This window comes from Octopus bimaculoides, chromosome 2, assembly GCF_046866305.1.
Source record: "Octopus bimaculoides isolate indiv1 chromosome 2, ASM4686630v1, whole genome shotgun sequence".
NCBI classification, from domain to species: domain Eukaryota; kingdom Metazoa; phylum Mollusca; class Cephalopoda; order Octopoda; family Octopodidae; genus Octopus; species Octopus bimaculoides.
In genome coordinates this window covers 16,696,265-16,710,457 of record NC_142929.1, presented here as the reverse complement: position 1 = coordinate 16,710,457, position 14,193 = coordinate 16,696,265, and the positions used below count along the sequence as shown (strand labels likewise).

The following is a 14,193-nucleotide window of genomic DNA, read 5'->3' as shown; positions in this document are numbered from 1 at the left end:
TTATCGCGAACAGATAAGGCGTTCCTGTAAGCACTGCCAGGTCAGGGATTTTTGGAAGTTGTCCAAATACCCCGGCCTGAAAGTTTTTCTGAACAGGTTGGCAAGTTAGTTTTCATCGAACCCCAGAGCCCCTACCAGCCCTCTATAGAACACCGAGGTGGTATTCCCGCTGCCGCCCTTGCCCGTCTTGTAGATAAACCAGGGTGCCTGTCGGCACTCCTGCCATAAAGTCAGATTCCGTCTTTTAATGAAACCGGGTTTAAAAGAGGCCGGTCGCGGTAAGAATTCCTCCACCAGCGGACTCCACACCTTGTCACCTTCCAGGTGGTGTCAGAGATCTCTCAGGCTCAACGCATGTCTGCGCATCATTAGCCAGGGCATCCCCATCCCACCCTTTAGCGGTTCCTGGCAGCACATGGAGCGCCTCACAAGTGGCTTTCCTCCCTTCCACAAAAAGGAAAAGGAGTCGTTCCAACTTGCTTAGCCAAGAATCGGGGCAAGGCACAACAGTCAGGCGGTAAGTGATGACAGATGCTATAAACACCTGTATCACATCCGCCCCCTCCTTCAAGGACAGAGGCCTTCCGAACCACTTCCGTACTATGGATTCCACCTTGTTCACTACCTCGCTCCAATTCTTCTCCGTCTGGGAGTCTGAGCCAAACCAATCTCCAAGCAACTTAACAAGTCCATCTGTCCAGTGTCGCACAACACTGGACGATATCGACTTGTTCCTCCACGTGCCGAGGCGCAAACCGATGGATTTGTCCTTGTTAACTTTTGCCCCTGCCACCCTTCGTATCCTCGGAGAGCATCTTCTACACGAGGTAGCTGTGCTTCGTTGGACACGATGAAGGTGACGTCATCCGCATAAACAGAAACAGACTTACCGCATCCGATTTCATTAGGGTTGCCTCCTAACTTCTCCAACTTCCGCAACAATGGCTCTAGAGCCAAAACGTACAGGAGCGGAGACAAGGGACACGCTTGACGAACTGAACAATTGATCGAAAATGGCTCTGTTAGGTTACCGTTTATCTGGACTGTGGACTTGATGCCGCTGTACATAGCGGAGATCCACCCGCGAAAGCCACGACCCAGCCCAGCCGCTTCGAGGACCGCCGCCAGGTACCGATGGTCTACCCTATCGAACGCTTTACTTTGGTTTATATGGACTAATGCCCCTCCTTTGTCGGATAATTTCCCAACCTTGTCTATGGTGCAGCGGAGAAGGTGAAGATTATCTTGGATCGACCTGCCTGGGATTGCACATGACTGTGCCTTCCCGACAAGTTTCTTCACGACAGCCGTCAATCTTTTTGCTAACACCTTGGCCAAAATATTTTACTCTACATTAAGTAGAGTTATGGGCCTATAATTACTCATACTATCCCCCTTACTCGGGTCCTTCAGGACCAGCGTCACAGCTCCTCGGCTTATAGAAGTGGGAATCTTCCCATTATGTTGCCAGTTTGCATAGACACCTGCCAGGATGTCCCTAAACAAGTCCGGCATACAACGATAACATTTGTAGAGCAGACCATCCAACTTCGGAGACTTTTCCCCGGCGCACTCGGCCAACACCTCTCTTATCTCCGCGGGAGTGATCGGCCCTTCACAGCATTCCGCCTCACATGCCGAGAGTCGCGGCCCACCAGCTAGGAAGTCCTCTAAGGCCTTCCCCCGCTCAAGCAGACTGCTCTCTCCGAACAACCGAGCGAAGTGCTGGTGAAAGACCTTCTGACTCTCCTCACGACGTGTCCATCTGGTAACATTAATACCTTCTCGTTTCCCTGCACGTAGCTTAGCTCTAACTCTGCACCCTTCGTGCTTGGCGTTGAGGTGACGGTACAAGACCGTTCCCGCCGCCAACACTCTAGATGCAGAGCCAGATTCCATTGCCTCGTCTAAGTTCTTAACTAAATCGCCCTCTATTCTAGTCCTATCTCAACTTAGCTGTTTGCTAAATCTAATGGACTCCAAACGGATGGCTCTTTCGAGGGCGTGGCACCATCTGTTATTAAAGATGGTGCCACATAATACCCTCTTAACTAACTCTTTAATCCGGGTACGGAAAGCTTCACAAGTCAAAATAGACTTGTTCATTTTCCAATACCCGGGTCCCTGTCTATGACATTTATCTACATGTACCTCACACGTCGCGAGTTTGTGGTCTGTGTAAGGCACAATACAAAATTGTGGACGGCTAACAGTATTCTTATCTCGTTTCTTAACAAATACCCTATCTAGATACGATCTGCGTGAGCCATAGTTGTTACTCCACGTCCACTGTGGAACGCTCGGCTCATCCAATCGGTAGCGGTCTACTAGATTATAGTTCTCTAGTAGACCCTTGAGGCAAGGATTCTCTTTCCTATCAGTCGAGCCCACACTATTGACCCGTGCATCGAGGATAGTGTTGAAGTCCCCTACCAAGACTACCGTTTTAGACGTCACTAGAAAGTGCTCCAGGTCCCGAAAAAAACCAGTCTGCCTACACTCCTGAGGAGCATAGACAGCTACTAACCTGAAGGACTGCTTACTCACGTGAGTTACATCCAGGACAACCAGCCTACCTTCTGGGTCCAGAAAGACAGTACTTACCTGTAAGTCCAAGTTCCTCCTGATAAGGACAACCACGCCTGCACCTCTTCCTCGGCTAGGAGAAATAAATTTCTCGTAACCATTGAGAAGAGGCGAGAACGCTTGAGGTCATCTCATCTTGGACTCGGTTACAATAGCAACATCTATTCTATATGTCGTGAGGTCGTTCAGGAAACAAGCCTGTTTCCGTCTCGACCCCATTCCACGCTGGGCTTTTTACCGGAGTTGCCACCGGGCTCTGGGCAGGGGTGGCTGCCGGGCTGACAATTAGCTTGCCCGCCACTACATCTTGTGTAACGTCTTTAATCAGATTGCCCTTCACATGGTCCTGGAGGAGTTTCTCTCTCCACTCCTCCTCTCCAACCTTTGCATAACGAAACTCAGTCTCATTATCAGCACATTTAAAAAAGCTTGATGCGTGAGTGGGCTTTTATTAGTCTAGCCACCTTTTCATATTTTTCTGTTTGTTTTTTTTTTCAAACCTTTGAGTGTTGGTGGGTGGGCTATGGCGAAATGTTTCCCGACTAATGTCGTGCCAGGGGTGTGGGATTGGGGAATTTTTTGTGTTGTTCGTCTGCATTATTATTATTTTTCTTTTTTGTTTGGATAGAGGAGTCAGGGGTATGTGTTGTTTTTTTTTTGTATGTCACTTGAGTAAATTCCATATCCTCAGGTTCAGTTTACTTAATCGCCTCTTCTTTTTGATTTTCATTTTCGGGTTGTTTTTTCTCTTTGCTTTCTTTAGTCTTTTCCTTATTTTTGACTTCTGTATTTTTTCTCCGCGTTCAGAGGAGGTGCGTCGCCCGTTTATTTTTTTTAATACAGGAGGAGTGAACGTGACCCTTTTGCCTGCACTTAAAGCACCTGGGCCTACGTCCCTCCACCGAAACACGGATGGTATGCCCCTTCCTCACGAAGACTCTGCAGCTCAGACAGCCGATGGTCGTCTAATTCCGTCTGTCAGCATATGTATATATTTACCATAGAAATTTATGGATGAATTAGCGATCTGTATTTTTTTTCTCCGCGTTCAGAGGAAGGGCGTCACCCGTTTATTTTTTTTTAATACAGGCGGAGTGAACGTGACCCTTTTGCCTGCACTTAAAGCACCTGGGCCTACGTCCCTCCACCGAAACACGGATGGTATGCCCCTTCCTCACGAAGACTCTGCAGCTCAGACAGCCGATGGTCGTCTAATTCCGTCTGTCAGCAAATGTAAATATTTACCATAGAAATTTATGGATGAATTAGCGAAATGCTAAAGCATGTAATAAAAATTAACATAAACAGCTAAGCACAATATAATACCATAAAGGAAATATTTAATCGTCACTAAATGTGACTTAATGTGCCGATGCACCTACATTGCTAATAGTAAGAGTTTAAAAAAAAACACTTGATTCAAACTAATAATTATGCGTTTAATATATACATATTCCATGCGCCCGCGCGCACACACTCACTCACATACACGCATACACATGGTTAATCCACATTAGGGCCGATTCATTTTAAAGATCTTTTATTTCATTTATTTATTTATTTTAACTGATGGTGATATTAATTTTTTTTTTTTTTTTACTGTAGAATCGAATTTTCACGAGAAAAAAATCAAGTGTTACCAACCAGTATATAACATTTGATGATTGATTGAATTGGAATATTTCAAAATATAAATATAAGGAACGTACATTGTGAAATATTCTAATTTTTTTTTTTACAGATTCAATCAGAAGAGAAGTAAACTTATTCGTTGTGGAATCGGCATCCCCTCCACCACCGCCTCCTGTGCAACAGCTGTCAGAGCTTCAAGCAGTTATTGTAAGTAGATATTGTTCTTTTCACTTTTTTTTTACTGCTCTACACCTAAATATCCTGATGTTTTGCTCATTTCAATCATTAAAGTGTGAGTATGCTAGGAAACCACTGTTAAGACATTTTGGTCAAACATACCAATTTTTAGAGTTAAATATATAATTTAGTCTGGGATTTATTTTACAAATTTCTGTTTATTGAATGGCTGAGAGATTGCTCAGAACTACAATAGTAACTGGACCATTCAACACACCTGACATGAAGGATATATGTACACGCATATATCCTTCCACACACACGCGCGCACACACACACACACACACACATAATATATATATATATATATATATATATATATATTACACTAAAAGTTTTATATCTTAAACATAGAGTTACCCAAGGTTTCTCATCCACAGAGCAAATGCCTTGTGGACAGCTCGACAGACTCTATATAATTACAAAATTCGAAATATTTCCGTTGCAGACGTGAGGAAACGCTCAGAAATCGAGAGATACGTCTTAGCAAAAGGAAAAAAAAACATTAATGTGAACGGGTTATTACCTCTGAATTAGAGGGGGAAAACCCTTATAGACACGATGAGGCCTAACCAGCAAACAGAGGGTCCAATTTTCCAGTAAGTTGCGCTTGAAGTGGATACATTTAGAAAACACTTCTTTACGGCTGTTTAATGTTCCAGGTTTCTTATAGTCCTTCAGTATTTTGGCTCTCTCCGCGATGCGGAACTTGCAACGTCCACTTCCATTATTATAAGAGCCCAGATGATCAATTAATTTCCACCTGATATTACACGGGGTACCTTGATCTTTGAAATGCCATACATGGCGGGTCAGGAACGTGACAAACCGTCTTTCTGGGGCTCTGAAGGATAACTGGAGGTTAAGAAAACGTCGCTTGAACGAAGGACTCGCAGAGCCAATATATTTCCACACATAATATGTGGCCCTATTCGTACCCTTGGTAACATACGGTGCCGAGCTGGTCATCCCATCGGTGTTGAAGATAAATACTTGGTCATCTCCTGAGGTGGCAGAACTAGGAACCAGAACTCCTCCAAGTCACTGGTCCTGGATAGGTCATTATTTCTAGGTGCGTCGTTTGTACTGGTGGTAACATACATTGAGGGCCTGGTCACTCTATCTGTATCTATGGTTTGTTCATTGTTCGTGGCGGTGGTACCGGGGTCTTCGGTGACGCTCTCTGTGATGCTAGTCCCAGACTGGTTGTTATCTCTGGGTGCGGCAACTGTAGTGGCATGAGAACTGGTTAATCTGCTAATAATATTGTTGTTTGATAGTACATTACTGTTATTGCGGATATCAGGTCTAGGTATCACCATAGCCTCATTGATGACCCTTCATCCTCGCATCGGCTTCCTTCTGGACAGTTATATACCCTGAAAGTGCAACCTGCCTCCTCTCTTGTATTGTGGGTACTTGCTAAAATGTTTTTGCTATGTTAGGTGCACAACCTAAGAGTCTCCTGTAGTTGTGCATCTAACATAAAAAAAACATTTTAGCACCTGGAGCGAGGTGACGATCAGGGTAGCCAGTCTCACCCAGAAATGGGCCAGAATGTTGCGAAAGGATGATAACAATTGAGGAAATACGGGACTTTTCTGCTTCTCATGGAAGGGATGGACTCCGCTGGTCAGGCACTCCATTTGCTGTCAACACCCTATGAACGGTGAGCTAGGTATGCCGTGGCTATTGATGCACATCCAACGTTTCCTCGATGACGGTGAGCAGGTGTGGTCGCCGTTTGTCAGACTCGCTTTCCCACAGCTCGTCTCTTTGAGTAAGCTGCAATCTTGAATCAAGCGTAGTTCGAGTCTGGGCGTTGGGCATCTTGACTGTCGCCAGGCGCCCATGCTTCTCAGCCAGTCGGGTAATGCGGTTCGTGGAAGTTCTACTATGGCGTTGTATAGAGGGTTAGTAGTGAAAGGATACGACGACGTTCTTGGAGAGACATTTTATACACGACATTTTATATCACCTCACTCTCACTTTGTCCTTCGTACTTTGTAATGTCCAATCCTAATTTTATTGGCCCTTGTGGCTAATAAACAAAGGATTATAATAAATATTATTATTATTATTATTATTATTATTATCATTATTATTATTATTATTATTGCCTTTGCGCATCTTCTAACGCTGGAGATGTACTACGGTGTCAGCTGTTCACTACCAGTGAACTAAGGTAACACCTCTTCGTTTTCGAGCACCTTCCGGAGTATTCGAGCGGTTCCAAGCAGTGCTGTTTTTTTTGCAAGTGCTCCACCCTTATTGCAGCCCCTATGTTGTCCATGTACTTCTTGAGATTTTTACTCACTGTTCACAGGGCTCCGACAATTATTGGTATTACTACCACCTTTTCCATCGACCACAACTGTTTAACCTCCCAGGCAAACCTGTCATATCTATCGACATTTCTTTCTTCCTTATCGCATACCTGGTTGTAAGCTGGGCATGCTATATCTATGATCCAGCATAGTTTGTTATTTTTCTCAATTAAGTATATGTCTGGCTTCCTATTTTCTATCTTATGGTCTAAATGAATCATAAAATCCCATAGGATCTTTGCATTATCATTTTTGATGTCTTCGTTGTCATCATCGTCATCAACTTTTGAGGATAAAGTAATTTCTTTTCTTTATCTTGTTTTCAGATACTAGACCCAGTCCCGAATATCATGTGTCCGGCAATTTTGGCCACCATTTGCTGCTTTTTACCAACAGGCATCGCTGCTATTATATACAGCAGCAGAGTAAGTAAAATATGAACATTCCTTGAAAGAAATTCTATTCATATCCGTATATTTAACACATAAATATTCAAATTTTCGTTCAAAGGATAATGTAAATAATTAGTAAAAGTCATGTATTTCATAAGCTTCCTAATTTATTAATATTATATTGTATAAAACAAACTATTGGGTATATTTAGTATTAAAGTATCATGCCAACATTTGGAAATTCAGTTGTACTGTATGTATTTTGTGGTCACAGACTGACTATAATAGATTCTCCCGAAGGAGACATGACTTTCGTGAATTTGGGATGCATGGATTATGGGAACCAAGAGGCTTTTTTTCTCCTTCTTTCTCTTCGTATATTTCGTGTGTATGTATTTGTGTATGTCATTGTTCAGTTTTATTTCAAGATTTCTTGCCAATAGAGAAAAAGTCTGTTTCTAACCGAGATTTAAGACTCCTTCGTTGGAATTTCAACATTATCAACAGGGTATTTTTGCTTGTATGTATGTATGTATGTATGTATGTATGTATGTATGTATGTATGTATGCATGCATGTATGTATGTATGTATGTATGTATGTATGTATGTTTGTTTGTTTGTTTGTTTGTTTGTTTGTTTGTTTGTATATGTGCAGATTTTTATGTTTTGTTTTATGCAGGTATTCTCATACATATAGTTAGATCTCTAGACAAGTTCATGTATATTCAAATGATGAACTTCTGCAAAGTTTTACAGACTTTTACAGTTCTTCGAATTAGCTTCCCTCATTCTGGTTTTGAGAAGCCTAATTTCTCAAGATTTTTATTTAGGCAGTGTGTTACATATCCCAGGGTCCCAATAATCACTGGCATAAACCTGAACTTGTAATCTGGATAGAGTAACTGCATATTTCTCAATAGTTCAGCATAGATATTCTCTTTTTCACTGGTCTTCAGCTTTATGTTAACATCCGCTGGGCAGCTTATTCTACAACTGTACACAGTTTCTCTTCTCTATCTCAAATCATTATATCAGGTCTGTTGTGCTTACATTTTATTGAGGTCTTTACTGGGACATTCCACTAGTACTCCTTTTTATTATGAGTGGGCTATAGCTTCTACCATACTGTGGGTTATTTCTTTGTCCTCGGGGTGATCTTTCCAAATGTATATATATAGGTATGTATGGATGTACAAATATATATAATTATATATATGTCTACGTATGTGTGTGTGTGTATGTGTGTACCTATACACACACACACACACACACACACACACACACACACACACACACACACACATATATATATATATATATATATATATATATATATATATATAACTGTATGTATGTATATACACATATGCATAAATCCTGCGTTACGCTAAGAAGCGGTGCATGGTACTAAAATTTACAATTCGAATCAAATATGACAAACTATTCCAAATTGTTGTTAGTGTACACTTTTAGTTTGTACTTGGAATCGAGCCGTATTACTTGTAATAATGAAATGACACCAAAGAGTGATATTTTGAAATCATTTAGTATGTACGTTTCACGCTTCTGTAATATTTCATAAGAAATGCGTCCAATACATAAACCTTTCTTAGTCAAAGTATTTCAAATATATTTCTTTATATTTTTGAAATGCATTACTTGAGGACGTTTTACATAATGAAAGCATTTCCTATTATATATTACGAAAACCTGAACCATACGAATTAAATGATTTCAAAATATCACAATTTGGTTTAACTCTAAATAATGTTAAATCATTTTTAAATTTTGTCATTGATTTTTAACCGATAGACTATTTTGTTTTACCTCATTTCTTTATTTTATTTTATATCGATCTATATTATATATTTGAATTTTTAATCGTATTAATTTTAACTTTAACTTGATTTGGAACTTTTATGAAATGATATAGATGTGTATTGTGTTATACCTTCAACTCAAATTTATTATTCTTAATTTATTAGCATGTAATCGGTTGAAATAATACATTTGTGTATAAATTTTTATATTATACGTTCAATATCTTGCATCTTACTTCTTATATATTTCTTATTCTTTTATCTATTTTATTTTTCTTACGTTATTCTTATATCCTTTTATTCCTTATGTTTGGTGGATTATGCTGTATTTCTTATATATGATCATTGAGGGAGTGTGGTATGTTGAGTAGTTAACCTAACGTTTTTATTCTATAACTAATATTTTACTCTTGTCTCAATTATTCTGAGCACTTCTCCTTGCAGCCCTGTATAAAATCTATTAGTTTCCTAATAAGAAAAGGCGGTGAGCTGGCAGAAACGTTAGCACGCCGGGCGAAATGTTTAGTGGTATTTCGTCTGCCGTTACGTTCTGAGTTCAAATTCCGCCGAGGTCGACTTTGCCTATCATCCTTTCGGGGTCGATAAATTAAGTACCAGTTACGCACTGGGGTCGATGTAGTCGACTTAATCCCTTTGTCTGTCCTTGTTTGTCCCCTCTATGTTTAGCCCCTTGTGGGCAATAAAGAAATAAGAAACTATTAATATTACATATATTCATTGGCTCCTCGAGCACTTTATACAGGCTGCACTATGAATAAACACTGTTTAGATTTTTCGACGAAAAATGTCCCCATACACCCGAAGAAGGCATATATGGAATCACTTGTCCATAAAACCACGGAATTTATTAATAGGTTAAGATGGCGTGTCTTCTTTTTTGATCTGAAAAATAACGATAGTGTTAGAAAGGGTATAGTGGAAAAAAACCCATGTGATATGAGAAACTTCTACAACCTCAAAACCTATAGAAACCCACCATCCAACCCTGCTATTGCTAAGTTTGAGCGGGACTTGATGAATCTGATTAAACAACTGAAGTTCTCTAACTATACGAACTCCTTCCAGAAACTGTTATCTGATAAAATATCTGAGATGAGGTCATCTCCGAACTTACATATGTTGTCTGACAAAACTGGAAATATCTATTCAGTACCACCTGAGCTTTATAATAAATTAATATTGAAGGAATTAAGCTCTGGTTATGAGCATGCCAAAAAGCACGCGGTGGATAGCATTAATGAAAATCACTTGGAGATCATCTCCAACTTGGGCCTACTGAATAGGACCCGGCCTTATGCTCCCAAAACCCTACATGCCCTCGATTAAGTTAATATGCCCGACCAAATCTGATTTGGGTCGGATTAGCAAGTTTGTAATTGACTGTATTATTCCTGTCATAAGGGATAAGGTTCAACTCCCGTTATGGAGTTTTTCGGGGGATGTCATCATGTAGTTTAATTCCCTTAAGGATAAAACCTGTTTTAACTTTATACAATTCAATATTTCGAATTACTATAATTCGATATCCCCCATACTATTGAACAAAGCCTTGATTTTCGCCCGCAGATTTGTGGATATACCGAACACAGACATTATTTTTCTTTGAGGTTGGGTCATTGATGACCTCTTTCTAGCATATTGGATGTCCACTTAGTAGTCATCCCCTATATACGTGTAATACAATTTTTCTGAATTTTCAGATTTTTTATATGCTAGGCCACTTGGTTTTAAATTGAATTAATATTCAATTTATCACCCTCTATATATAAATATATGAATATATATATATATATATATATATATATATATATATATATATATATATATATATATATATATATACATATACATTATAACACATATACATACACGCACGCACATACATACACATAATGTACTGTTCCTGTTCCGTGATAGAAAATTCAACAAGAAAGGTACTCCACCTAGCGAAAGATAAATATTAATTATTAACAGGGCACAATACATGTATTTAAACCTACTAATAGGTTCATATGTTGGGAAATACTAAAACATATTTATATATTGATGTAACCAGAAAACTTTTTCAGTTTTTGTATTTCTTATTTTCCATACTATGTTCAATATTATATTGAAAAACATACATATACATGTGTGTGCGCAGAGGTGAATTTCTATTGATTCATGAATGATAAATATATGCATCATATAAACTTTATGCATAGAAGACACATGTCATCATGATCAGTTCGCTCAATGCAAAAATATACGAACATTACATATCCAAGACATTATATGACAGAAACAAAGCTACACCACAACCATTTCCAAAGAATCATCTTGACAATTCTCTTTACACCATTAAAATTATATGAGTTGTAAATAAATGACAATATATTTGCTGTTGTTAAGGTGGCGAGCTGGCAGAACCATTAGCCGAGCAAAATTCCTAGTGGCATTTTGTCCATCATTTTGTTCGAAGTTCTGATCCGCCCATATCCGCTTTACCTATCATCCTTTCGAGAACGATCAAATAAGTACCAGTTGAGTACTGGGGTCGATGTAATCGACTTAGCCACTCTAAAATTGCTAGTCTTGTGGCAAAATTTGAAACCAATATATTTGGTGTTGTTGAGTATTATTTGCATGCTTTAAATGTAAACTTCCATTTTATCTTCTAGGCAAATGCATTGGCCGAAAATGGAGGGAGAGAAGACGCGCTGGAGGCTAACGCTAAAGCAAAAAGGTTGATCAAAATATCAATTTTTCTTGGTATTGTTATTTTCCTTATTGTGATAATAGTAGGAACTACGTCATAAAAAGAGAACAAATAATAACTGTAAGCATTACTCAATTTACATTACTTATATAGTATATAATAATCTTGCCGATAGCTAGAAAAAAGCTTTAGAAATTTTAGTAGATTCATAGTAAATAAAGCCTTTTCATTTTTTCTCTCGTTTGTTTCTTTCCTTTTTTTCATGTTTAATTCCAATCCTATAAGATAGTCCTAGAAAAACATTTAAATATATTGAGAACTTGTATCAACATATGATAGATACATTGCATAATAAATAATATAATTCTAAATATTGAATAATGATATACATTCTGATCGGTGAACTCTACGTCCTCAGCCTAATGGCTCCAGCCAATAAGCTATGAGGGTTTACAGATTATTCTGCACCATTTGTGCCATTCCTTCTGTCCATTTCAATCATTCACTAAAGCATTAGGTGATATTGTACACATTTTACTTGAATATTCTTTATCGTATTCTCATGAATAATTAAATTTTAAAATTATTTTCAAACATAATTGTCATGCAAAACATTTTAAAACTCTTTCTTTGTTTTTCAATACATTGCCTTAAATCATTTATTTGACTGTTAAACACCCACCTGACTCATTTTAACATGAACTAGTCATTAATTACACTCACGAATAGAAAACCAAGTTACACAAATACATTCATAACAAGTGCACTCAGAGAGCGCAAACCTCTGCCAAGGCAACGCCAACGTCCTAATTTTTTTTTTATCCACCAAGGGTAGTTACAATGGTTAGTAGTGAAAATTACATTCAAACATTGACTATGAATGTACAGGAATATATCTCTTTACTTTCTTCTATCAATAGTTTGTTTGATATTGGTTTTAATATTTCATCTAATCATGCCACAGAATAGGAAGTGGAGTTCGCAACAAACGTACAAATGATTATATTTTAATTTCATTTTCAGTGCCACTAAACATTTTGTCCGGTGAACTAACGATTCTGCCATCTTACGCAATGATTGTTATGATGATTATTAAGGAAAACTGCATTCAATTATTAACCACAAATGTTGAGGAACAATTCTCATTGCTTTTATTCAAAAATATTTGGATCACTAATATTTCTTCTGATCATGTCAAAGAACAGGAAGTAGAATTCACAACAAACATACAAATTATTGCATTTTAATTTCATTTGCAATTTGTATATTGAAATTTCGCGTATGCTATTTGTTTTTAAAACATCTGAAAGTAGTTCCTCTCATAAAGATGATTTTGTATTTCAACTAATTCATTTTTTAACAAAATAATGACTGTTTAATATTTGTAAACACAACAATAAATTAACTTCTATATTATATGTAATTAACATTCAATGAAATAAAACATTATTTTCTTTACCAAAAATTATGTTGTGCTTTTGTATGCGTCAGGATTTTCAGTAAAGACTTGTACCTTTATTAAAATTATTATTTTCTTTCCTTCTTCTTTCAGCTTTGTTTCCATTTCTTGCCGACTATCTTTCTGACGCCTAGGTCATACTGTCTACATTGATAAGCCATTAAAATAAACACACCAGATTGTTCATTTACAAGATCAAATAAAGCTATGTAGAAAAAAAATATACATGGGAGATTGTCGTTCAAACAGAGAAAATGCCCTTCGCAATACGTGTGACGTACTTCACATTTCTTGCAGATGTGGTAAGCTAGGTAGCATTCTCCAGTAATTTTCACTTCCTTGTTTGATCATTCCTAGTGCTACTATAATCACTATTATTGTAGCCGCCTTGAAATGTCACATTTGTTTCAATTCCAGTGAGCAAACCATTATATTTTCTGAGCTTATCAAATTCTTTTGCCGTAATATTATGATCACAAGGGATACTCATGTCAAACAATAACAAATTTTATTATTTCGGTCTCTAACAACAATATCCAGTATATTAGCTTTGGTGGTTCTCTCGGTGAAACAAGCAAGTTTTAAAAAATCGTTATATTTCTTTCCTCGGGGTAATGTTCATACCTCTTGTCAACGAGTTTAATTTTATAGTGGCCACATATTAACCAGTATAGATATTGGCCAACTCTGTCATGTCTTGATTTATACTGTACTAATGCTAAAACTTTACATCCAAAGCTTAGGTGGTCTACTTTTTCAGTCTCATTACAGACTCGGTACTTTGGATCAACTCCATTTTTCATCACATTGGCTTGGTAGTTCCAAGTCAATATTCTTTGATCTTTAGAAGCTAAGATGAAGCCTCTCTGCTTTTAGCCCTACTACTACTACTACTACTACTACTACTACTACTACTACTACTATGTCGACGACGTGCCAAACAAGGACAACAATGACCAAAATCTGTTGAACTTCACCACCACTACTGCTACGAGTCGTGGTGTCAACAGCAAAAACACC

The 14,193-nt window shown here is 38.2% G+C and overlaps 1 protein-coding gene across 1 annotated transcript in view; it reads left to right on the top strand.

Moving 5' to 3' along the window:
• LOC106883198 (uncharacterized) overlaps positions 1 to 13,179 on the top strand; it is a 20,094-nt gene extending 6,915 nt beyond the window's left edge. The window contains exons 2-5 of the mRNA XM_014934120.3: positions 4,328 to 4,425; positions 7,109 to 7,207; positions 11,677 to 11,834; positions 12,738 to 13,179. Coding sequence (XP_014789606.2) covers positions 4,328 to 4,425; positions 7,109 to 7,207; positions 11,677 to 11,814 — 335 coding nt within the window. The 3' untranslated portion in view covers positions 11,815 to 11,834; positions 12,738 to 13,179. The remainder of the gene's footprint in view (positions 1 to 4,327; positions 4,426 to 7,108; positions 7,208 to 11,676; positions 11,835 to 12,737) is intronic.
• The last annotated feature ends 1,014 nt before the right edge of the window (positions 13,180 to 14,193 follow it).